This window comes from Lacerta agilis, chromosome 10 (assembly GCF_009819535.1).
Source record: "Lacerta agilis isolate rLacAgi1 chromosome 10, rLacAgi1.pri, whole genome shotgun sequence".
Taxonomy (NCBI): domain Eukaryota; kingdom Metazoa; phylum Chordata; class Lepidosauria; order Squamata; family Lacertidae; genus Lacerta; species Lacerta agilis.
In genome coordinates, this window is record NC_046321.1 from 24,653,093 (window position 1) to 24,678,563 (window position 25,471).

The 25,471-nt window shown below is 40.8% G+C and overlaps 1 protein-coding gene across 1 annotated transcript in view; it reads right to left on the reverse strand.

The window, feature by feature from the left end:
* LARGE1 (LARGE xylosyl- and glucuronyltransferase 1) overlaps positions 1–25,471 on the reverse strand; it is a 307,061-nt gene that overhangs the window by 204,869 nt on the left and 76,721 nt on the right. The window contains exon 2 of the mRNA XM_033162533.1: positions 18,314–18,497. Coding sequence (XP_033018424.1) covers positions 18,314–18,419 — 106 coding nt within the window. The 5' untranslated portion in view covers positions 18,420–18,497. The remainder of the gene's footprint in view (positions 1–18,313; positions 18,498–25,471) is intronic.

The following is a 25,471-nucleotide window of genomic DNA, read 5'->3' on the forward strand; positions in this document are numbered from 1 at the left end:
AGAGAGAATCACAATGCAGAATAAATTAGAAAATTATTTCCAGTAGCACCTTAGAGACCAACTGAGTTTGTTCTTGGTATGAGCTTTCGTGTGCATGCACACTTCCTCAGATACACTGAAACAGAAGTCACCAGATCCTGACTTCTGTTTCAGTGTATCTGAAGAAGTGTGCATGCACATGAAAGCTCATACCAAGAACAAACTCAGTTGGTCTCTAAGGTGCTACTGGAAAGAATTTTCTATTTTGTTTCGACTATGGCAGACCAACACGGCTACCCACCTGTAACTGGAACAATGCAGAATAAATGTAAAGATCAGGCGCAGTGAGTGGGTGTTATGGATTTAGTCATGCAAATTATGTTTAAAGTATGAAAAGGACTATCAAGGGCAATGAAAGAAGCCAATATCTTGTTATTTATTTAAAATGTTAGGTAGGATTAGTCACTCAGGTGTGAGAACTATAACAAGCTAGAAAACAATAGAAAGTGAGTTAGATAATGCCAGTTGATTTCATGACCCTGCCAACAAGGAGATAAAGATATTAGAATAACTGTTGCCAAGAATAACACATTTTTTTAAAAAAAAAACCAGAACACATTTCTAGAATGTAATGGTAATATAATTTTGTAAATGAAAATTACAAATAAAAAGGCTGGAATACAGCATGCAGACATGCGGCAATATCAGCATCCAATTGGCAATTAATAAATTATTTTACACTTATTTTATTATTAATTTCAATAAGATGTAGTTGTTGTGCAGTGTGGAGCTGAAAGTCTCTCTTAATTTTTCAAGACTTTATTGTGAAGTTAAAATAATCCAATAATAAATATGAAATTAATAAATATTCTATCTTCAATTTTTAAAAATATATTGAAAGCCTGTGGTTGCTAGTCCAGAATCTGATCTAAAAGCTAACACAAACTAAGGGGTGGGTGGGAATACAGGATTGTAATTTAGAGTTTGTCAAGAATGCAACTTCTGCATAATTAAAATTTACTACAGCTACATTTCCTACATGTATTTATTTTGTAGAAGTTATCACTGTGGAAAAAAACAACCCCAAAATATTTGGTCATTCAGTCAAATGTTCAGGCAGTTGCTTAAACACAGAATGGGCTAAACCAGAAATGAGACAGGGCAACTCAACAACTTTGGGGAGTCCCCCCCCAAAAAAAAACTCAATGAAAAGCTCAACAACTCTGGGCACTTTGCGATAAATAAGTGGGTTTTGGTTTGCAGTTTGGGCACTCAGTCTCTAAAAGGATCGCCACCACTGGGCTAGACTATAAAAATGTGGCAACCCTGTCTTTTCCATCTGATATATAAGTAGTTCAGATTCTGTCTAAGCAACTCCAGTTCCCCACTGGCCACAATGCAGATGTGCTCTAAGGAGTTCAATTCTTAAAAATAAAATAAAAATCAGCATGCACCGGTGACACTTGAAATGAATTGAAGTGTAAAATGCAGATCAGAAACTTGAAAAACTGCTATGGGAAGTATCCTGCCACCAACGCCTTGATCAGCAGCAAAAGGAAAAGGCACTGATCATAAGCATGGAAGACTAAGCAAGAGTAGAAATCAATGCACGAGTGAGCGATAGATTGTGGCAAACTGACAGGCAGTGATACAGCCAGAGACAGCACAGATAAGGAAACCAGTGGAATGGGTTTCTATGATGCATTTAGTGCTTATGTTTTAAATTCACAATCTATCAGAAAATAAACTTAAGCTGGAAGAATCTGAGCCCTAAGTAGAGGGAACTTGGAAGGTGGTGGGCTCCTGTCTGGTTTGGACTCACATACTCCAAAATCAGGACCAGGTTGAAAAACTCTCATGCTAACTTTAATCTCCAGTCCTTGGTTGGTTGGTTGGTTGGTTGGTTGGTTTGGGCAGTTGATTCTACTTTTGTATGCAATTCATTCTGCATGTGTTTAACAAACTTCAATAAAAATAGAAGTTAAAGAAAGAAATCAGGGTATACTTCGTTACAGAAATTTAACTCAACCCCATGCATTTCAGTTTGGTTACCTGTTGAATGGCTCTGCATGCATCGTACTGAGGCAGATTGTGGCCCCTTCCATCTCAGCGTTGTCCAAGTAATATCATCACAAGCCTTCCTTTCTTATCTCTTCTGATAGCAACTGTGGGGAAACCCTACCATTCTCAACAATATGAAAACTGATCTCTCCCATTTCAAAATTGTCATGGAGGAATTTCACATTTAAGACTTCATAAGGACATTTTGACTCCTGTATATAGTACATCTCTCCCCTCCCTAACCCAAGCAGGTTTACATAATGCAAACACACAAAGAAAAAGCACTTTCTACACAGGAAATATTTTGTAGTTCCGGTGTGAATGAATCTTACATGATTGTTAATTAAATGAGCTAAATATATGAAATGTCAATTTATTTGTTTCATCTAGCAATGAACCCATCTACTTTAAATCTCTGTAAAGGGTTACTTACATCTCAGGTCTAAATGCTTCTAATTCTGTTTTCCCCCCTTTCCCCCCTCACCCCCCTTTGGGTTACAAGAATCACCTACTAATCTCTTAGCATTTGGAAATGGGGTCAAGGATGGTAAAAATGCATAGACACAGCTCCTGAGGGAAGCTGATAAACCAGAAAGCATGAAACAAAAGTGCTAAATCATTGCTCTCAGTGACAGCGATGGTACCCAAAACATCTCACCTTTTTACCATCAGCATTCTACTCTTCCACTTGAGTGGCACACTGTGCTCAGAAGCATCTGAAGCAGCACATTATCTGCTTGAGACAAGCAGAAATCCTTTCCTTTTCTGTTGCTTTGGAAGCCTGGATGACATTTTGTAAAAGTTACCCGCTACTTTCAGATGTGGCTATTTTTGTAGTTACTTCAGTTCAGTCAAATCCAATGAATGAAATACACTTACCATTCAACAATTGTCATCACAGGCCATTTTCCCTTCTTGCATTTTAAGATACACACTAGGAAATGCGGAGGAAGGTCTTTGTAATATCAGAATTAAATGCCAGTATCATTTCACTTGCTCTACACCTCTTGCTGTGGGTGCAGGAGAAAACAAGCTTGCTTCAGATATTTGAAGATGGCTATCGTAACTCCTCTCAGCCTCCTCCTTTCCAGGCTAAACACACCCAACTCCCTCAACCATTCCTCATGAAGCTAGACTAGAATAGACCCTTGATCACCTTGGTTGCCCTCCTCTGCCCACATTCCAGCCAATATCCATCTTAAATTGTGGCACCAAGAACTGGATACAGTGTTCCAGGTACAGTGGTACCTCTGGTTGCGAACGGGATCCATTCCGGAGGCCCGTTTGCAATGTGAAAAGCCCGCAACCTAAAGTGCCATATCTGCACAGGTGTGCAGCACAATTTGACACTTGTGCGCATGCGCGAAGCATGATTTAGCATTACTGCGCATGCGTGAGCAGCAAAACTCAGAAGTAACCGGTACTTTCTGGTACTTCTGGGTCGCTGCTGGATGCAACCTGAAAAAAACATAACATGAAGCAAACATAACATGAGGTATGACTGTATAGTTTGACCAAGGCAGAATAGAGTGGTACTATTACTTCTTTCGATCAGGATACTATATTCTGTGCAACCAAGCAGTAGCTTTTTTTGCTGCTGCATCATACTGTTGACTCGTGTTAAGCTTGTGGCCTACTAGGACCCCTTGATCCTTTCCACATGTACTATTGGCAAGCCAGGTGTCCCCCATCTTAAATTACTGCAGCTGGTTCTTCCTGCCTAAGTGTAGAACCTTACATTTGTCCCTATTGAAATTCATTCCGTTAGTTTGGGCCCAATTCTCCAACCTGTTAAGGTCATCTTGAATGCCAATTCTTTCTTCTGCAGCATCAGCTACCCCTTCAAGTTTGGTATTATCTGCAAATTGCATGAGCAGACCCTCAATTCCTTTGTCTAAGTCATGTGTAAAGATGTTGAACAACAACAGGCCCAGAAGATAACTTTGTGGCATCCCACTTGTCACTTTTTTCCAGGATGATGAGGAACCATTAGTGAGCACTCTTTGGGTTCAGTCAGTCAACCAGCTACAAATCCACCTAACAGTTACCTCGTCCAGCCCACATTTTAGCAGCTTCTCCACAAGAATATCACGGGGGCTTTGTCAAACATTGTTCAAGTCAAGATATACTACACCTGTAGCATTTAATGATCAAACAAAATGATCAAAACAACCACTCAGTCCTTCTGGTTCTCAGAGCAGGACTGCATTGGGGAAAGCAAGAAGGTGGTAAAGCTTCACTGCAGAAGTAGATCCAACAATGGCAGATACCTGCTGCCTGATGAACCATCACTAAAGGGGATTCATAGCAGATGATACATTTGCCACAGAGGTACCGTGGAAAATAATGTCCCCAAGATGAGTTATGGGCAACTACAAGTTAGGAACAGCAGGATCAGCAAAGGATTCAGCATAATGGCTCAAGAGAAGCCCAACAAATGCAGAGGCAGCAGGAGTGCAGCACTGTCAAAACAACAAAGCAAATGAAGCTTCCAATGTTACAAAGGTAGAAGGGCACAGCACAAAAGCAATCTTCCTCCCAGTCAGGCAGGTGAGCACACATCTTGCCACAGCTGCAGCCCTGCCCCCTCCTAAAATTGAAAGTTGTTTTTTTTTTTTTGCTAGGTTTCTAAATGGTAAGTACACACAAGAAAACATAACCCTTACTTTTCTCTCCTTTCTGAAGACCAATCACACATTGCTCTGACTCTGCAGAAATTGTTCTACAGTCAGACAACACAAAATCACTGCAAAGTTTTTAGCCTTCTGCATAATGCCAATATATTTATATTCCTTTTTATTTACTAGGGGATATATGAGGCAAACAACTTCTTTAATAATTAACAATAAGGCTATTTGTTTAAATAAGCAAATGTTTGCAAGCCCAAGCTGCTTGCAAAGATGATGTTCAGAAGTGCACATTTCCCCTCCCTTGTGCATTGGAACTCATGTTTTTATGATTGCCCAACATGCTCTAAAATTTTCTCTATGAAACTCCATTATTTCTTGCCACAGACCAGCACTGAATAATGCTGTATACACAGATCCCTTGTGCAAACCTGCAAATAAAACAATGATGCCAATTAAAGGGAAAATGTTCCTGATGGTTTTTTCCCCTTTACAGCAAACACTTTTCAGGTTGTAAAAGTATTTTTTTCTGAAACTAATGCCATTTTGTCCCATTTTACTACCAAAGTGTATCACTGCTCCCTTACATCATTATTAATGACAATTAGGCTCTTCTTTGGCTGTGATAAAAATAATGATGAAAGAAACTTGTATCACAGTGCCATTCAAAGATGCAGCCAAAAGAATCCTATTTGACTTGACATGAGGGAGAAAGGACCTGTGAAGGTCTTTGTCAAAGGTGTGGTGCAGACACAAGAGTGGATCCCTGCAAACCATGGTTGGTAGATCAGGAACCCACTTCAAGAAAGCATTGATACACACACTGTTCCTCCTCTACCACAAATTTCCCCACTTCCTCTTACAATGGTAAACCATGGTTATACTGACAGCTGTACCAAATGCTAAACATGATTAAGAGTATAGTAATAAATTTCCCTCTTAACCATGGTTAGCAAGCTGTCTTAACCAGGATTTGAAACCAGGGATGAAGATAGTCAATGCCAACCACTCTCCCCATGGTTAGCATTGGGGAATATGCAATACTAATTCATGGTTAAAGCTGACATAAGAAGGGAAGCATATAGCCAGCAGTTTCCTATTTGCATTCCCCAGGAGCTCTTCAGAGTCATGCATTGGTTCAGCATTGGAGGCAACACGACTCTGAATAAGAGCTCCTGGGGAATGCAAATAGAAAACTGCTGCTGTGCTCATGTCCTGCTTGTGAGCTTCTGACTGGCCACTGTGAAAACAGGACACTGGACTAGATGTGTTTTTAGTCTGATCCAGCAGCGCTCTTCTCAAATTCACACTGAAGAGGGAAGGAAGGCTGGGAGTAAGCATTTTTTATAGTTATCTTCTAGTTTGATAACCACAATTTACAGAGTGTTTGTGTTATATATATTCTAGGACATGGGTAGGCAAACTAAGGCGTGGGGGGCGGATCTGGCCCAATCGCCTTCTAAATCCTGCCCGTGGAAATAGCGAGTTTTTACATGAGTAGAATGTGCCCTTTTATTTAAAATGCATCTCTGGGTTATTTGTGGGGCATAGGAATTAGTTCGGTTTTTTTCTTTTCTTTTCAAAATTTAGTCCAGCCCCCCACAAGTTCTGAGGGACAGTGGACCGACCCCCTGCTGTGTAAAAAGGCAAGTTTTCTTTAATTTTTGAGTGCAAACCTTACGTTAAAAATTAAAAGGCATTTAGATTTTTAAAGTCAGTGCTTGTCATATTTTGATAATAAGGATCATCTAAAAGGTATTCAGGTTGAAGCTGGATTTTCAGATTTGATCGATAAGACTCACTGCAGTCTCAGCTAACGTGGTGGTTTTAAGCAGATATGCGGCCATTACAGATGACCAATTCCTTTGAACTGCTCTTGACATTTACACAACTGAGGCAACTTCTTATCTGGGCTTATAAAAATGCAAGTCTGCAGCAATCCCATGGATAGGTTTGCCTTCTGCAATCAGCAAGCAGATCTGCCAATGAAGATTAATATGTATGCAAGCTTGCCAAAGGCTATGATCCACATGGCACTCTGCTCTGAAATATTTTTGATAAGTTTAATGGAACTTAATAAATGATTTAATAACTATTTTTAAAAGAATGCTCACTGTATTAACAAGCAGGCAATGTAAGTCGAATCCTATGCTCCACCTTCGAACTTTGATGAGCGCTACAATTCTAAACGGCGAAGAGTCCATGATGATTCTCCTCTCCCAATCACAGAAAAAGTCTAGCCATACAGATGCTCAATAGAGCATGGAGGGATGCTTAGAAAGCTAGAAAGAATTCTGCAAGAAACTCCCAGATGTGACCATGTCCTGATTTAATTTATCCAGCTCTAGCAAAAACCATCAGCTGCAGAGACAGCTTTGCACAAAGGAAAGACATTTTTCCCTCTGTTTCTTGACAGTGGTCTTCAATTACAACCTGCAGTGATGAAATTCAGCAAGAGTGAAGGAAGAAATAAAAAGGAATGAAACCACCAGGATGAGTTTGTGGAGCCAGATTATTAAAAGTCCCACAGATGTTGGTGCAAGTTGACAGCCGCCAGAGCTTCATGAGATAGGGAAATAGAATATGGAAAATTAAATTCCCCATTGGATCTGAACAAGATTAATATCTTCTCTGATGAACTGAATGTATTTAATCTGTACTGCTAATATTAAATTTCCTGAGGTGCACATAGAAAAAAGGGGGTTTGGGGGGGGACATGTCAAAGGGTAGCAGTGACCTATAAAAATATAGGTCTTTTTATTCTCTGAAAGTATATTCTCTCTAACCACTAGGTAAAGCTGGCATGTATTGGGTGTTAGGGGATGCATAGTACCTCTGATGGGGGCATGCAAACTGCTAAATCAGTCCATGTGTGTTTCCTCATCCCAGCATCCTTAGATCTATTGTGTGTGAGAGTGCATGCAGGGGGAGAATCTCCAACCTAGCAGCAAAAAAACATTGGCTTGGCAGGAACCCCCAATTGGTCTGCAAGGTGATTCCCCACAAATCATGGCCACCTGCCAGGAACAGATGGGCAGGATAACCCACCTCTCAATCATCTGGCATCATTATGGCATCAGGTGATTGGCAGGAGGACCACTGTCTCACCTGTCAAAGCTGGCCCATGGAGGTGTGACAGATTATGATCTGGATCTCAAGTCGAAAAGGTCCCTTGTCTTTGGTCTAATGTGTAACCCTTAACAGGTGGATTACAAGCTACTCCTACAACAGTAGGTGGGCTACAAAATGGCTTGCTGCATGGGGCACATGACTCAGAGAAGGATATCTAAGGGGCTTCCATGAAATAGCTTATTTGAAGTGGCCCCTTTAAGTCCCATTAGACTTCCAAAGGTTAGGACAGTGCACGCTATATACATTCAGTGAAAAAGAACATTCCTGTCTCACTTTAGATGTATAAATGACCTCACCCCACACTGTAAATTCAAGTGAACTTTTAGATTTACTCACTTCGCAATTTATTGGCAAAAGTTCAGAGAACATTTGTTAAAGCTGCTGGAGAGCAATAATTATGTACGCACAGACAAGAAATTTGTACTCCAGCTCATATAAAATATTCTATGATCTTTCCTTTGAGACAGTTACCTTTTTATATTAAAAAACAGACTTTGAAACAGACTAGGAAGTTGTTATATTTAATACTTCTGGGAAAGAATATTGCCCTGGTATTCAGTTCAGAGATTAAACAGGTCAACTCAATGAAAATTATTTGAGAAGCTTTTTAATGAGAACCATACCCATCCTTGTAATACCAAGGCCTTATTTAAATTTAATACAACAAACACGCACCATTGGGTTGGATCCAGCCTCCATCACACTTAGAGCAGACCCACTAAAATCAATGGAATTTCTAATTTAAGTTCCTTTAAAAAAATTGCACTCCTCTAAGCATGACTACGTCTGGGTTGAAACTCAGTAAGTTTGTGCACATGTGCAATTAGATGGTTGATGGCCTATTATTCAGTGTAAGAGTATGTAATCCCAACCTCTTAGTTGATGCAATACCCTTTCACACACTGGAGAGAACTGACACTTCTGCCCTGTGGTTTCCTCTTCAAAGTGAGTGCTGTGGTGGGAAAGTGGATATGGGAAAGAAAGTGACAGATGGAGGGAGTCTAAGGATAGTCAGAAAAAAACAGGCAAAGGAATGGAGTAGAATGGAGAGTTAGTCTGGTTAGACTAAGAACAGACAAAGTGGTAACTTCCAGGTCCTGAGTTATCTTAGAGTTAGAGTTAATCTATCTGAAAGATCGTATTCCCTCATATGATCCTGCCCAGGTTTTGAGATATTCATGGGAGCCCCTTACTTCGGTCCTGCTACCCACATAGGCACACTTGATGAGGACACAAGAAAAGGGCCTTCTCAGTGGCTGCTCCCAGACTTTGGAACTCCCTGCCAGGAAAAGCTAGACTGCCACCCTCCTTGTTGTCCTTCCGCCAGCAAGTGAAGACTTTCTTGTTTCAACATATTATGGGGAATGAAAAGGCTGGTGCTGTGCTGTTTTAATTGTAATTATTGATACGGTTTTAACATATTTTTTATACGTTTATAGTTTAAGTTCTACAAATGTTCCATTGTTTTTCATGATTGGTTTTCTCCACATGATATTTTATTCAAGCTTTTTCATAATACAAGATATCAAAAAACTAATCTAAATATGATTTTTTCTATGTTTTTAGCAGTTCTTATTTTTTCCTTTAAGCTGTCTTGAGTCCCCATCAGGGGAAAAGGCAGGTTATGAATGAATGAATGAATAATAAACCAGGACCAGAGAGCCATGAGAAACACTGAGCAGCCTCGGCCGTTCATGATCTCTTAGTCTAACCTACCTCACAGGGTTGTTGTGATTAATTGGGGTGGTGGTGGAGAGAAACACAGATATAACCCTGAGCTTATTGGAAAATAGGGAGTTAAAATGCAATAATTAGTAACTGATTCACAACTATTTGCAAGGTTACTTGAATAAGTTTCAAGTCTCTCCGTGGCAAACTGCTAATTTACACTCTTTAAATTATTAAAATAGTTTTTTGCATTAGTGTACTCATGATGTAAACATTTCTAAAGAGTAAACACCTTCCATTCTTAATGCATAAAAGATTACTAGTAAACATCATTTCATTATACATTAATTGCAAGTTTTATTTGGTGAACCTAATATACAGATGCTATTAAGTGATGAAATTAAATCCTTATTTGCATGAATAGTTATTTGACATGTTAAACAGCTATTTAAAACTATTCAGTTTGATCCTCTTTGTGGAATTATTTTTAGATTTCACAATAGTTATTAGGCCAGAGAAGTTGCTTTTCTACCAAAATGGACAAGGCTGAAAATGAATATATTTAAAAAAAACCAATGGAATTTGCTGCTCTGATTTAGTGAAAGGAGGGGGATTAAAGGTTGTCGATGTAATCAAGAAGAATAGCATTCTCCAGAAAATAATTCCCTAGGGAAGTATTCACAGATCAATTAGCTGAATTCAAACTGCCAACTCTGTCGTTCCCTATATGGATTTGAAGCGGTCAACCAAATCCCACTTTGGCTGAAGTCTCTCCCCTGCTGACCAAAATTAGTAGCACATGACATTTACTGTGGGGATTCTGTTCCTGGCTCCTGCATGCCCTGCCTCGCCTCATTCCATCCCACCCTTTTAGTGACATCTTTCGGACATGCATTAATCAGTCGTTGCCTGTGATTCTTCCAAATCACTTCTGCTCATGGAAGCTGTACAACTCAGAGCAGCAAATAAAACTAAACTACTGTAGTCAACATGAGTCTGACCAAACTGCGGGAGGCATTGAAAGACAGGCGTACCTGGCGTGCTCTGGTCCATGGGGTCACGAAGAGTCAGACACGACTGGACAACAACAACAAAAGCTCTTAATTTGGAGTGGAAGTTTATTAATCCCACAAACCAACAACTAAACAAATAAATTGGACCCAACCTCTCCAACACTGGCAATCCATTCCCAAGTTCTCTAAATCCAGATACCACAATCTAAAGGTTTGCCAGAATAGCTGAAATGAGTGAGATAATGATCTAAGGAGTGGTGGGAAACATAAATTAGAAATCCACTTTCCCGCTTTCAAAGTCTTCAATGGTAAAAACTGCAGGTTAGAATAACTTGATTCTGTTTTGGGTAAGAATTAACTGGAAAACATGAATACCCCATTCAGTTTAACAGCCCTGGATTTATTTTCTTTTTAAAAATCTCAATAAATGGGCAGACTCTGGTAATATGGCGCCCTAAGCTAGGCTGATCATCAGCTTCTTATAGCAAAATTCCAGCTTAAACTGAAGAAAGTAGGAAAAACCACTGGGCCAGTAAGATACAATCTAAATCAAATTCCTTATGAATACACAGTTGAAGTGAAAAACAGGTTTAAGGACTTAGATTTGGTGGATAGAGTGCCTGAAGAACTGTGGATGGAGGCTCGTAACATTATACAGGAGGCAGCAACGAAAACCATCCCAATGAAAAAGAAATGCAAGAAAGCAAAGTGGCTGTCCAATGAGGCCTTAAAAATAGCGGGGGAGAGAAGGCAAGCAAAATGCGAGGGAGATAGGGAAAGATACAGGAAATTGAATGCAGATTTCCAAAGAATAGCAAGGAGAGACAAGAGGGCCTTTTTAAACGAGCAATGCAAAGAAATAGAGGAAAATAACAGAATGGGAAAAACCAGAGATCTGTTCAAGAAAATTGGAGATATGAAAGGAACATTTCGTACAAAGATTACCACAATTAAGGACAAAAGTGGAAAGGACCTAACAGAAGCAGAAGACATCAAGAAGAGGTGGCAAGAATACACAGAGGAACTATACCAGAAAGATATAGATGTCTCATACACCCCAGGTAGTGTGGTTGCTGACCTTGAGCCAGACATCCTGGAGAGTGAAGTCAAATGGGCCTTAGAAAGCCTCGCTAACAACAAGGCCAGTGGAAGTGATGATATTCCAGCTGAACTATTTAAAATCCTAAAAGATGATGCTGTTAAGGTGCTACACTCAATATGCCAACAAGTTTGGAAAACTCAGCAGTGGCCAGAGGATTGGAGAAGATCAGTTTACATCCCAATCCCAAAGAAGGGCAGTGCCAAAGAATGCTCTAACTACCGCACAATTGCACTCATTTCACACGCTAGCAAGGTTATGCTTAAAATTCTACAAGGCAGGCTTAAGCAGTACGTGGACCGAGAACTCCCAGAAGTGCAAGCTGGATTTCGAAGGGGCAGAGGAACCAGAGACCAAATTGCAAACATGCGCTGGATTATGGAGAAAGCTAGAGAGTTCCAGAAAAACATCTACTTCTGCTTCATTGACTACGCAAAAGCATTTGACTGTGTCGACCACAGCAAACTATGGAAAGTTCTTAAAGAAATGGGAGTGCCTGATCACCTCATCCGTCTCCTGAGAAATCTGTATGTGGGACAAGAAGCTACAGTTAGAACTGGATATGGAATAACTGATTGGTTCAAAATTGGGAAAGGAGTACGACAAGGCTGTATATTGTCTCCCGGCTTATTTAACTTATATGCAGAATTCATCATGCGAAAGGCTGGGCTGGATGAATCCCAAACCGGAATTAAGATTGCCGGAAAAAATATCAACAACCTCAGATATGCTGATGATACAACCTTGATGGCAGAAAGTGAGGAGGAATTGAAGAACCTTTTAATGAGGGTAAAAGAGGAGAGCGCAAAATATGGTCTGAAGCTCAACATCAAAAAAACTAAGATCATGGCCACTGGTCCCATCACCTCCTGGCAAATAGAAGGGGAAGAAATGGAGGCAGTAAGAGATTTCACTTTCTTGGGTTCCATGATCACTGCAGATGGTGACAGCAGTCACGAAATTAGAAGACGCCTGCTTCTTGGGAGAAAAGCAATGACAAACCTAGACAGCATCTTAAAAAGCAAAGACATCACCTTGCCAACAAAGGTCCGTATAGTTAAAGCTATGGTTTTCCCAGTAGTAATGTACGGAAGTGAGAGCTGGACCATCAAGAAGGCTGATCGCCGAAGAATTGATGCTTTTGAATTATGGTGCTGGAGGAGACTCTTGAGAGTCCCATGGACTGCAAGAAGATCAAACCTATCCATTCTCAAGGAAATCGGCCCTGAGTGCTCACTAGAAGGACAGATCCTGAAGTTGAGGCTCCAGTACTTTGGCCACCTCATGAGAAGAGAAGACTCCCTGGAAAAGACCCTGATGTTGGGAAAGATGGAGGGCACAAGGAGAAGGGGACGACAAAGGATGAGATGGTTGGACAGTATTCTCGAAGCTACTAACATGAGTTTGGCCAAACTGCGGGAGGCAGTGAAGGATAGGCGTGCCTGGCGTGCTCTGGTCCATGGGGTCACGAAGAGTCGGACACGACTGAACGACTGAACAACAACAACAACAAAAGCTAGGCAAAAATCCTCCCCCAGCACCCACACAGAGCTGGGCTTTGGGAAGGAGGTTTGAGGATTCCAGGAGGGTCCTAGAGCCTTTCACCTTCTCCCCAAATCTTGGCAAGTACTAACTAGGCTTTGGGAAGGAGAATGGAGGGCTCTAGGACCCTGCCGGAGCCTACATGCCTCCTTCCCATAGCCGGGAAAGTGATTACCGGGCACCTTCTCTGCTCAGAGCTCAGTGAGGGGGAAACGGTCACGCTGCCCTAAAACTGCCTCTGCTGAACACTCAGATTATGGTAAGAGACCTTGGCTCAGTGACAGAGCACAGGCTCTTCATAGAGAAGGTGCTGGGTTGAGTCCCTAGTACCTCCAGTCACAAAGGATCGGGGCAGGTGTTGAGAGTTTCCAGGACCTTGGACAGTCACTGCAAGGCATAGTAGATGATACTGAATGGGCCAAACATCCCATTCGATATGAAGCAGCCTCATGTATTCATTACTTCAAACTAAGGCTCATGCAATTTTCCTTCTTCTAAAGCAGACCAGCACAATGTGTGACTTACCAAGTCAAATGCAGCCCAACATTTAAAATAATGTCATCTGGCAGGTTGGGAATTAGTGGCAATAAAATTTCTGGTTTTGCTACCTGCCTAGAATAACAAAATTGGGGTTGGGGTTATCTAGTTCCTTGCAGAATATCACATGGCTGTTGGGTTGCATTCATCCAGGGGAGTCACAGAACCTGTGCAAGCCTGTTCTGTTGCAAAAACAGTGACCACAGGCAATTCTCAGGTGGAGGGGGAATCAGGTTATATGAGATCAGTGTTTTAGTCTTGGCAAGACATCTCAGTTCCTCTCTCAATCTGACAGAAACTAAAGTTACTTTTGAATCACTGCTCATTCAAATATTGCTTATGTATGCACCGGGGAATAAACCTCATTCTCTTTTTCATGCTTCAGTATTAGCTTTGTCTTTCAAGATGTTAGCTAAACAGATGAGAGTCCTTCATCTCCTTTGGGTTTTGAGGTGCTGAATTGTAAGATCGGAAAATTTAAATCCCCCCAGCCCATAAAGGAAACAGCTACTGCTGCAAGGGGGGGGGGGGAGGAAAAGAAAGGAAGGGGGTAGGGAAGCTGAGACTGTCTATTCGGAGCCTGCCAATGTAAGGAAGGCTTGAAAATGGACAATTAATTCCTAAAACTACTGTTCAGAAGCTGGTGTCCCTCGTCAAAGCCAAAGCCAGTTTCCTGGTTGCCTAACTAAAGGTAGGAGATAGGAAAAAATATAATTGTCGTAACAGAACATGGTACAAGATCACGTTGCTGACCCATGTACTCTCACTCTGCATTTCAAGTGTCCCTCTAGGGGGGAAAAAAACTAGTTACCTACTATGGCCACAAAACATATGTTACTGGTATGCACTGGAAGAGGAAGCATCAGAGGCAGTGATTACTGCAAGGATGGACAGCCTGTGGCCCTACAGATGTTGTTTGATTTTAACTCCCAACACACCTGATCGTTAGCCATGCTGGATGTGGCTGATGGAGTTGTTTGTTGTAGGCATCTATCTGTCTCAACAGACCATTAGTGCGCCTCTGAGGGTGAAATCAAACTGCTGGAGAATCACAGCGTCTGCTGTGGCTGCAGAGACCGTTAACTTGTAAACGCTGCCTACCACAATGTTTTTGCTGCGTTAGGAGCACTGAAGTGACCTTTTTGGGGTGGAAGCCTGGGCAGTGTGCATGGAGGTCCTGGGCTGCCCAAAAGACAAGACCCCCTTCTCAGCCTCGCTGATGTGGTCCAAAGGAAAGCTGAACAAGGCATGGAAAAGGTTTAAAATGAAAACACTATATCAGTGTTGAAAAAACTGTTAAAATGCCATCCAGGTATTATTTGTGTTTCTTAATCACTGGTTGTTTTTATTAGGCTAATTAGATCTCTTTCAATTTCACTGTTCATATATCCATACACACACACATATATATATGATGGTTATTGGATTCATTTGTTTGGCAAATAATGGCTCAAGAGCTAATTAGTTCTCTTTTTCCTTTCTTTTTTTTAAAAATTTGTTATTATTTTTCTATTTTGTTGAGTAACTCTTTACTTGTATTTTGTATTTGCTATGTTGTTGTTTACGTTGCTTGCTGAAATGATAATGAAGCCTGGAGTACAATGTTAAAACCAAAAGAGCTATTTTATGTTTATTTTGTAAGCAGTGCAATTTATTGGTGAATACCTCCCCCTTTCTTTGTAATTAGAACGATTTTGTATTGTTGTAACATTCAATATTGCAGAAGGTTTTTTAAAACTCAAAAAACCTCCCTACAAATCATTTTCTAAATAATGGGATATCTTCTTAAGACACCACAAATGCAACAACACACATGTGGTGCGGATAAAAACAAGACTGCAATTTTGATCCCTGTAAGGAACAGCTGCATATTCCTGCTTTGCAGGGGGTTGGAATAGATGAACCTCAGGGTCCCTTTCAACTCTATGATTCTAAGATTCTATGGTGTGGGTGCGGGGGAGAAGCTTCCTTATACCAAGTAAGACAGCACAATGTATTGGGAAGGGAGAGACAGATAGGAAGCTTCTTGACAGATTCCAACCACTGACCCATCTACCTCTGCATAATCTACACAATGACATCAGCTCTCCAGGGTTTCAAACAAGAGCCTTTTCCAACCCTTCCTGAAGATGTGAGAGACTGAGCATAGGACCTCTGGAATTCAAAACTTACTTTTACTACTGAGCTGGGTCTTTCAAACAGCACACCATGTTCATCTTTTGAATACTTAGGAGACACAAACCTGGACAAACTATCTTCCTATCTATGCTGCTGTCCTGGAGCTGTTTGAATGCCTGCTGCTCTTGCATTTACGTTGGGGGGTGGGTGGGAGGAGAGAGTCAGACACTTGTTACATGACACTTACACTCCAGATTCGTAAATGCCTCTAAGCAACTGGGAGATGGGATTATCTACAGCTGGACTGCAAGACAGAAGATAGGAAATAATAATTTGGAAAATAAGTCACCTTTCTCTTCTTTAAAGGAGAGCTTTGAATTATAGAGCAAGGAGGGGCAGGGGAGAAATCAAACCTCTTCAGCATGCAAAAGCCATTCTGATTTCAAGTAGCCAATTTCTCACTCTTCCATTAATGTTTTATTCTAGAAAGCACTTATGCAATGACTATGGGACAGCCAAGTTGTAATTAACTAAATACTTGCCTATGTAAGCATATGTCGACATCTGCAATGACAACATCAGCGGAGAGTGTGACATTCCATTGGCTGGACTCTATGGCACTCCAGAAGTTGCTTACCTACATCTCCCATCATTGCTGACCACTGGAGGGCCACAGGTTAGCCCCACCCCCACCCACCGCTGTACAGTGTTAACCTCAGTAAGAGAAGCATGAACCAGGGTTGTTTCATCCTGTGAGCCTACAACTTCTTTATAACTTCAGGTAGTTGGTCAAGACACATCTTTTTCAGAGGGTATATGGAGAAGGAAAGGACTTGATTGACAATTACTAATAGCAACAGCATTCAGTAATTTGTTGTTGTGTGTGTTTTAAGTGTTTGTGAACATGTAGGCCTTTAAAGCCCTTAATGGCTTCAGTGATGTATTCCTGAAGGAGGTCTCCACACCCATGATTCAGCCCAGGCACTGAGGTCTAGCTCCAAGAGCCTTCCAGTGGTTCCCTCATTGTGAGAAGTGAAGTTACAGGGAATCAGGCAGAGGGCCTTCTCGATTGTGGCACCCACGATGTGAAACACCTTCCCATCAGATGTCAAAGGGATAAAAAATTATACAATCTTCCATAGACATCTGGAGACAGCCCTGTATTGGAACACTTTTAATGTGTGATGTTCTGTTGTGTTGTTGCTGTGTTTTTGTGTATTATGTAGGGGACGCGGGTAGCGCTGTGGTCTAAACCACTGAGCCTCTTGGGTTTGCCGATTGGAAGGTCAGCAGCTCGAATCTGCATGACGGGGTGGGGTGAGCTCCTGTTGCTCTGTCCCAGTTTCTGCCAACCTAGCAGTTCGAAAGCACATCAGTGCATGTAGATAAATATATACCACAGCGGCAGGAAGGTAAACGCCATTTCCGTGTGCTCTGGCTGATATCACGGTCTTCCGTTGCGCCAGAAGCGGTTTAGTCATGCTGGCCACATGACCCGGAAAGCTGTTTGTGGACAAACGCCAGACCCCTTGACCTGAAGTGAGATGAGCGCCGCACCCCATAGTTGCCTTTGACTGGACTTAACCGTCCAGGGGTCATTTACCTTTTTTACCTGTATATTATGTAGGAAGCTAACCAGAATATCTGGGGCAACCCAGTCAGATGGGCAGTGTGGGGGGAAAAAGTTGTTGTTGTTGTTGTTGTCAATAGATTGCATTTCTTATGGGTTTAATGCATTCTTATTTACTTGTTATTTTTACTGTAAACCACACTGTGACCTGTGTAAATGGCGGCATAAAAATAAGCAGATTTTGTTTTGATGTTCTTTGTGAAATGCAGAATCTCCCTTTCCCCCAACAAGTTGTAAGAAAAAAATCAATTTATATCAGGCAATTATTTTATCAGACCTCCACTAAAATGTAGATTTATTTTTCTTCATTTTTCCAAGCACAGAGTTTGAATCATGAAATGTAATCAGATTGCTTCCAGCAATGCTGCGACCAGCTCTGAACTGCCACTTGCAGGGGACATGCATTGATGAAGAGGAGAAATTTCACTTTAAAAATGCTGCTCTGTTTTAAACACTGTTCGGATCATAAATAGTTAACTGTGTGAAGATGGGAAGCAAAAACTGGTCCTTTACTCCTAGTTGAAGGCAAACAGCTTGTATTGTACTGGGGTTCAACTGTCAGTCTGCACAAGGACAGTTAAACAAATACTGTTGCTGAAGGAAGGTGATATATATAAAATCAGTCTATGATGCTAATAAATCAGTTTGTGCTACAACCTTCAAAATAGGCACAACCACAGAAGTTAGCTAACTAGGAGGTCTGGAAAATAGATACTGAAAATGTCAGGGTGCAGAGACAGCATCGCCTCCCCCCTTTTTATAGTGGGTGGAGAAATGGGGGAGGCAACAGATGACAACTTCATCCCATCTGTCCAAATGCTGCTAGATCTAAAGTGACAGCAACGAAAGTCCCCAAACTCATCAGCTCCCCAAACCCATCAATATTAGACAGGCTTTTTCCTCTTACCTTCAAAGCTCCCAGCAAACAGGTAAATCCAGGTTACAGCAGGAACAAAAAGGAGAGTCAGAGAGGCAGCCAGGAATTTCCGTCGCCCTCTGCAGATTCCCAGCATTCTCTCAGAAGTGGAGATTCCTAATCTGGTTCTGTTCCTATGTCGGAAGCATGAAGTCCACAGTCTCCCACATATTCCCTGAAAGAAAGAGAAGGAAGCAATACGTTATCAGTGCACATTAGCACCCTGCCCTTCTCATGAGCAAAGTTAAGACTCCTCCAACAGCCCCTGCAAAAACACGGGTAAAAATAGGCCACGCACACTGCAAAAACACAGTCCCAATTTCAGCATTCTGTAAAATGTCAAAAACAATAAATGCGTGCCTTAGAAGCATCATGAAAGAGCATAAATCAATAGCGTATCTTATCATATCAGCTACACGCGACATACATTTTATATAAAAAAAGCAACCATTTTATGCTGGCCTTTGAAAATAAAGAAACCTCCATTCTCCTTGATGTCTCTGCACAGGTGGTATTCCTGGGTAGATAAAACAGGGCCACCTGTTCTGCCGCCTCTGCTTCCAAAGAGCAGCAGGTACAGCAGCAGCAGCAGCCTGAAAACGGAAGAGTCAGAAGCAGTAGCAATCAGTAGTAGTAAGCAACAATGTTCTCTAAGAGTTGCTTCATACACAATGCTTTCTAGGTGTGCACTTAACATGCTTCGGGTATTCCCTGAAAACATGTGAATGTATGTAGCAATAATTTACAAACATGTAAGCCATTCAGGTTCACGTGTCAGGAATCCACAACAGACCGCGATTTCTTGTTAAGTCTTGTGTTCCGTTCCAATTTCAGATCTGTTACTGTGAAATGTAAAACTGGAAGTGTAAGTGTAAGCCTTAGCGCCCTTTACATTTAACCATTTCAGTTTGCTCCTTAGCACTGCTGTGGCACTTGCACTCATCCAGAATCAACAGCTTGATAACCCCATCCACTGTCAGAGGCAGCATGCACATGAAAACCACACCTCTGGAAAGCAAGTTCTGGTAACAACACCAAAACGGTCGAGGGGATACTGTACCTCTCCAGGAAATACATTCATTATTCATTTTGAGCTATGTATGTGTTTTTCAGGGATTCATAACTGTGGGTTAAAACGAACATGGAAGGAGGGGAGAGTGGGCATGGGCATTCTGTGTCCCTTCCCCATCACCCTCCTTTACTCAGAATGTGCCTGTACAATATAGAATCTTGTCATCGTCCCCCTATTTTGCGGGGGGCGGGCGGGTTAGCCATCCTGATGGAACTCGCTCAACACAACTCTGCATTGTTGTTTTTTTACAGGAAATGTGTGCGTTTCAGACTAACCCTATTTACAGAGTCTTTGTCAACTGTGACTACTGTGAAATTTTCAGTAGAACCAGTTACAGGTAGGTAGCCGTGTTGATCTGCCATAGTCGAAACAAAATAAAAAAAATTCCTCCCAGTAGCAACTTAAAGACCAACTAAGTTTGTTCTTGGTATGAGATGCACACTTCCAAGCTCATACCAAGAACAAACTTAGTTGGTCTTTAAGGTGCTACTGCAAAAAATAAATTTAAAAAAATGATTTTTTTTATTTTGTTTCAGTAGAACCATTAACGTTCTCTCATTTTGCATTTGAATAGTATTTATGTTTTGTTTGCAGTCTTCCAAAAATATAGGGGGCAGCAAGCTTCCATTTGCTTATATGGGGGGGATGACCCCACAGATAGGTTGCCTGTTCTTAGGTATGTTACACACTAGCACTGTGTATCACTGTGCTGTACAATCAATCCATCTCACTTAAAAGATAAGCAAATGCAAGTATTTCTTACTGTGACCATTCTGTGAATGCAAATATCTCACTTACAATTTAGAGGAAAACAAAGCATAGAAGCAAATCATTTGAAAAGAACTAGCTGTTCTTGTTGAAGCTGATGATCTAGTGTATTTAATATATCAAAAGGAAAAGAAACTGGCACCAGGAACTTGAAATTCTAATGGCAATTCATCAGCCAAAACATACAAATAGAGTGGCATACAAGGGTAAAACATCACCGCACTCCACTGAAAAGTACTTTATTTGAATATGGAAGATCCAGGTGCAAATCCTGGCTCACCCAAGAAAATACACTGGGCAGCCTTGGCAAAGTCACTTTCTCTTAACCTTTCCTTCCACCTCTATGAAAATAGGGGGAAACAGAATAGAGAAGTTATAGAGGTTATTAAATACTAATCTCAAAGTTAGAGAACACAATGGTTAATCCTCATAGCTCTTCCAGTTGGCAATTCAGCCAGTTACTAGTGTCAGTACCAGATTTATCTGTTATGCCACACATTCCAGAATTGGACTCTGATTTTAATTTTTGTCATCAATAATCCTAAAAGACCTTCAGGCTACCCTAGTTGCTTCATGGTCCTCTCTAGCTTTCTGGCATGTGAAAAAGAAAAGTAGTGGTAGCCACTTTGAAAAGCAGGTGATTAGGCAACAGTGAGCACACTCAAAACCTTACATTCAGATTATTTATTTAAAAAATATGAAAAAGACAATCACAAATATTAATAGCACAGCATTAGCATGGCTTGGGCATGCCTCTTGTATGAATGCGAGTGATCTCACCACAAAAATATTTTCACACATGCAGTCAATTTATTTAAAACATTTAAACCCACCTTGTGGGCTGGGGTTATAAAAATATAGTAAGTACCTCTACTACTATCATCATCATCATTATCAATTATTTATTATCTGGCTTCTAAAAAAATTCTCAAGGCTATTTACACTAAAGATAATTGAAAACGAAAAATGAAAACCACAACAAATATATTTAAATCAAGACTAAAACCATACAAAACAGACACTCAGGGTAAAGACCCATTTTTCCAGCTAGGAAAGCCTGTCAGAACACAAATGTCTTCAATTGCTTCAGGAAAGTGCATATAGTGGGCACCTGTTGTACCTTGACAGGACTGCCATTCCACAGAACAGGGGCAACTATATTACAAGCCTGCTCTGAGTTATTGTGAAACAGGTTTCTGAGATCTTTGGAACTTGCAGAAGAGACTCTCCCACAGACAGCAGTGATCTACTGGCTGTATAAGGCATAAGGTGCTCTCTCAATAAACCTGGTCTTGAGACTTCTCTGCTATTACCAGCACGTTGAATTCAGCCCAGTAGCAGATTGGCACCTATTGCAAATCCTGCAAGCAGGGTGTTATACGCTGGTGACAGCTTGCCCCCACAAGCAACCTAGCTGCCCTGTTCTGCACCAGCTTCAGCCTCCAAATCATAGGGTGCATTGGACTAATTGAACCATGAGGTTATCAGTGAATGGACGACTGTGGTCAAGCTATCCTGATCCAGGAACAGTTGTAGTTGTCTTACCAACCTAAGTTGGTACAAGGCACCCCTAGACACTGAGGATACCAGCATCTCCAGTAACAGAGCTGGATTCGGGAGCACCCCCAAACCACCTACTTGCTCCTTCAGGAAGAGTGCAACCCCATTCCAGGGGAGTTAACATACCAACTTCCTGGAGCTGGGAACTACTCCTCCACAGTGCCTCCATCTTACCAGTATTTAGACTCAGTTTCTTGGCCTCATCCAGGGCCTTCTCAGTCATTCCCAATTCAGTCATTCCCAACTGGGACACTACTTCCGGTTTTGCGGAGTTCTTAAACTGAATAGTTTGTAAACAGGGCTGTTCTTAAACCGAGGTACCACTGTACATTAATTTGTGCATTAAAATGCTACAGAAAGTACTGTTTTCTAAAATGGAAGCAGGAATTTCATTCACGTGTGACACACTGCATTGAGTCAAATTTGTGATACATTCATCCACTTTGTATTATAACCCAGTTATTTACTTAACTTTTTAACTGATATACCTTTCAAGTATGCTTTAAAGCCTATCAATTTTCCCATGATTTCACTGGCTAGAGTGGTGAATGATTACATTTCACCCTTCGTATATTTACCGATGTTATTTAAGAGAATAACAACAGTCTTGGAGGTTCCTAGCGATTTGAGAGTCAATTTATTTAAAAAGTAAGTAACTCTGTTACGTAAAAATGTTTTCTGTATTTCATTTGTTACAAAAAGAACTCTTGAATGTGGGATAGGTATTTGCAAGTAGGCAAAACTGTAGTGTGGGTACCCAGTTTTCACAGCAACAGGTCAAGCAGCCCTCACAGAAACTTGAAATGTCATTTTATTTTATGCCATTTTTTTAACATAGATACACTCTGTCCTTTTTGCAAATGTACATCTAAGGCGCTAGCTACGTTAAAAATACCTTCGCTTTGCTATTATTTCTATGTTCCTTTCAACAGTCTTTCCACAAGACAGATACCCTTCCAAAAGTGTGATGTGCACCGCTAACAAGTACTGATCAACTCAATTTACTTTTTGTAAGCTTTTCTTTATCTATGCATTTTCTATTGGATTGTCTCTCATATGGTCTTTAAAACAATTTCTGGATCATAGCTGTAAGAGATTGGCTCCCTTGCATACTGAACTCAGTGGTGCTTTCAAGATGAACCTTGAATCAGACAAGGTATGCACTTTGAATTTAGCTCGGCTTTGACTTTAGCCCAGCTTTCTTTGGGTGAAATCAAGCTCAGCCTCCAGGATTAATCTTTTCTTCCCCATGGTTGCCAGACAGGGATTTGTGCTTTCAGGTGGAAGCTGCAGAAGAGTTGGGGTGGGTAGGAGATACTCTTATGTTTCAGCATTATTTCAGCTCTGAGTCAGGCAAAACACACAAACACACAGCGACACACAGAGTCAAAACAAGAAGAGTAGCGCAATCCAAGTTTCACACAGCTGTATTCAGGACTGCTAAGCTTATTAGCAGTCCTGAATTTCACTTTCTTGGGTTCCATGATCACTGCAGATGGTGACAGCAGTCACGAAATTAGAAGCTTCTTGGGAGAAAAGCAATGACAAACCTAGACAGCATCTTAAAAAGCAGAGACATCACCTTGCCAACAAAGGTCCGTATAGTTAAAGCTATGGTTTTCCCAGTAGTAATGTACAGAAGTGAGAGCTGGACCATAAAGAAGGCTGATCGCCAAAGAATTGATGCTTTTGAATTATGGTGCTGGAGGAGACTTGAGAGTCCCATGGACTGCAAGAAGATCAAACCTATCCATTCTCAAAGAAATCAGCCCTGAGTGCTCACTAGAAGGACAGATCCTGAAGTTGAGGCTCCAGTACTTTGGCCACCTCATGAGAAGAGAAGACTCCCTGGAAAAGACCCTGATGTTGGGAAAGATGGAGGGCACAAGGAGAAGGGGACAACAGAGGATGAGATGGTTGGACAGTGTTCTCAAAGCTACTAACATGAGTTTGGCCAAACTGCGAGAGGCAGTGAAGGATAGGCGTGCCTGGCGTGCTCTGGTCCATGGGGTCACGAAGAGTCGGACACGACTGAACGACTGAACAACAACAAGCTTATTACAAGGCCTACCAGCAGTGAATGTCAATAGCTGTAATAGGAAAAGCTCTTCTTGCATCAAAAGTTCAGCTTGCATTCTCCCCAAAGCATTCACATTATTTTAGCAGTTTCCAATATACCAGCACAACTTGGTCAAGGCATACATGGTTGACTTATTTAATGGATGCAGTATGCAAAGCTGTCCTCTGCAATGAGGGTATGTTCCAAGCTTGGGGGTGTACATCAGGCAATATAGATAAGGTTAATTACTTGTCTAACCTTGTATTTATTTATTTATTTATTTGTCTATCCCCGCACCCCTCAGAATATGAGAAGGGTGAAAGAAATTCTGTGTATCACTCCTCATCACGTTTAAATATATTTCAAGTTATATATCAAATTGAAAGGACAAAGGAAAAATCGCAGTGCTACAACTTAGCTGTTAAGTGTCATATTATTTAGCAGACCAGACTGCTGTTAAGAGGGCAGCAGAAATCCTACACCATATTAGAATAAGGTGCTATATAGTCTTCAAACTACAGTATATCTATTTTAAATAGGAACAAAAAGTTTTAAAAACCGTGCATACAAAGTTGTCAAAACTGCACCGAATTCAATACTAAAACTTTTTTAAAAAAATCTTGAGGAAAATATGCCATTAGCTCATTGCTTGTTTAAATACCTTGAACACTTAATCTGACATATGTTGACTATTTACCTTTGTCAGATGTGGAGAGGATATGAAAGAACCACGTAGTCCCTGCTTCCAAGGAGGACGGAATAAACTGTTTGTTTATGATCCACTATTGTGTGCTGCAGAAGGCAGAACACCCATACAGTGAATGTAATCTTACCATTCTAGCTTGGTTTAGGAAGTCACAGCTTACTTAATTCAGGAGTAGACAACATTATGTCAAGTAAACGTGTACTAGACTACAACTTTCAACATCCCTGACCATTGGTCAGCCTGACTAGGAACGATGGGTGTTGTAGACCACAACATCTGGAGGATATATATATTGTTTAGTCTTGGCTTATATAGTAGATGCAATATGCACATCTGGGTTTTGTTTCTTTTTTTAATGATACACAAAAGCCTTTCTATCAAAAGAGCATCTTTAAAAAATTAGATCTGGATTTTATGATTTTGAAGAAAATCAATCCACAGATGAATGCAGAATGCCACTACTCTAGTTAATTGGAACAAGTTAATAAATTACATCACTGAAGTTTGGATGTACAGGTATCCACAACACAGACATACTCTGTTGGAACTGGCATTCCCTCTTTAAGAAAGTTGGACATGTAGTTTGAAGTCGGGTAGTGGCACTACGAATCTCTAACAAGAGGTCTGGTACTATGCCAGACTACAATTCTAAGGATTTTCTGGGGAAATGCTATGACAGTTAAAACAGATATATGTTTGTAGTGTAAATATGTCCTTGAATATGTTTCAAAGGTATTTAGAGTTTAAGCAGTAAGATGTGTGTTCAGATTAAAAACCCAGTATGAGATTATCCATTGATTTAGAGTTTATTCATTCATCTTTACTCTGAAACAGCATAGAAAGAGGCTCCTCTAAAACTCCCCTTAGGTAAAAAAGCAAACCAAATAAGTTCTTTATTAAACACATTGTCCAGAATCAAATAAGAAATATTTCCAAAATTAGAAATTAATCACAAAACGAAGACTCATTTTGGTGACTCAAACT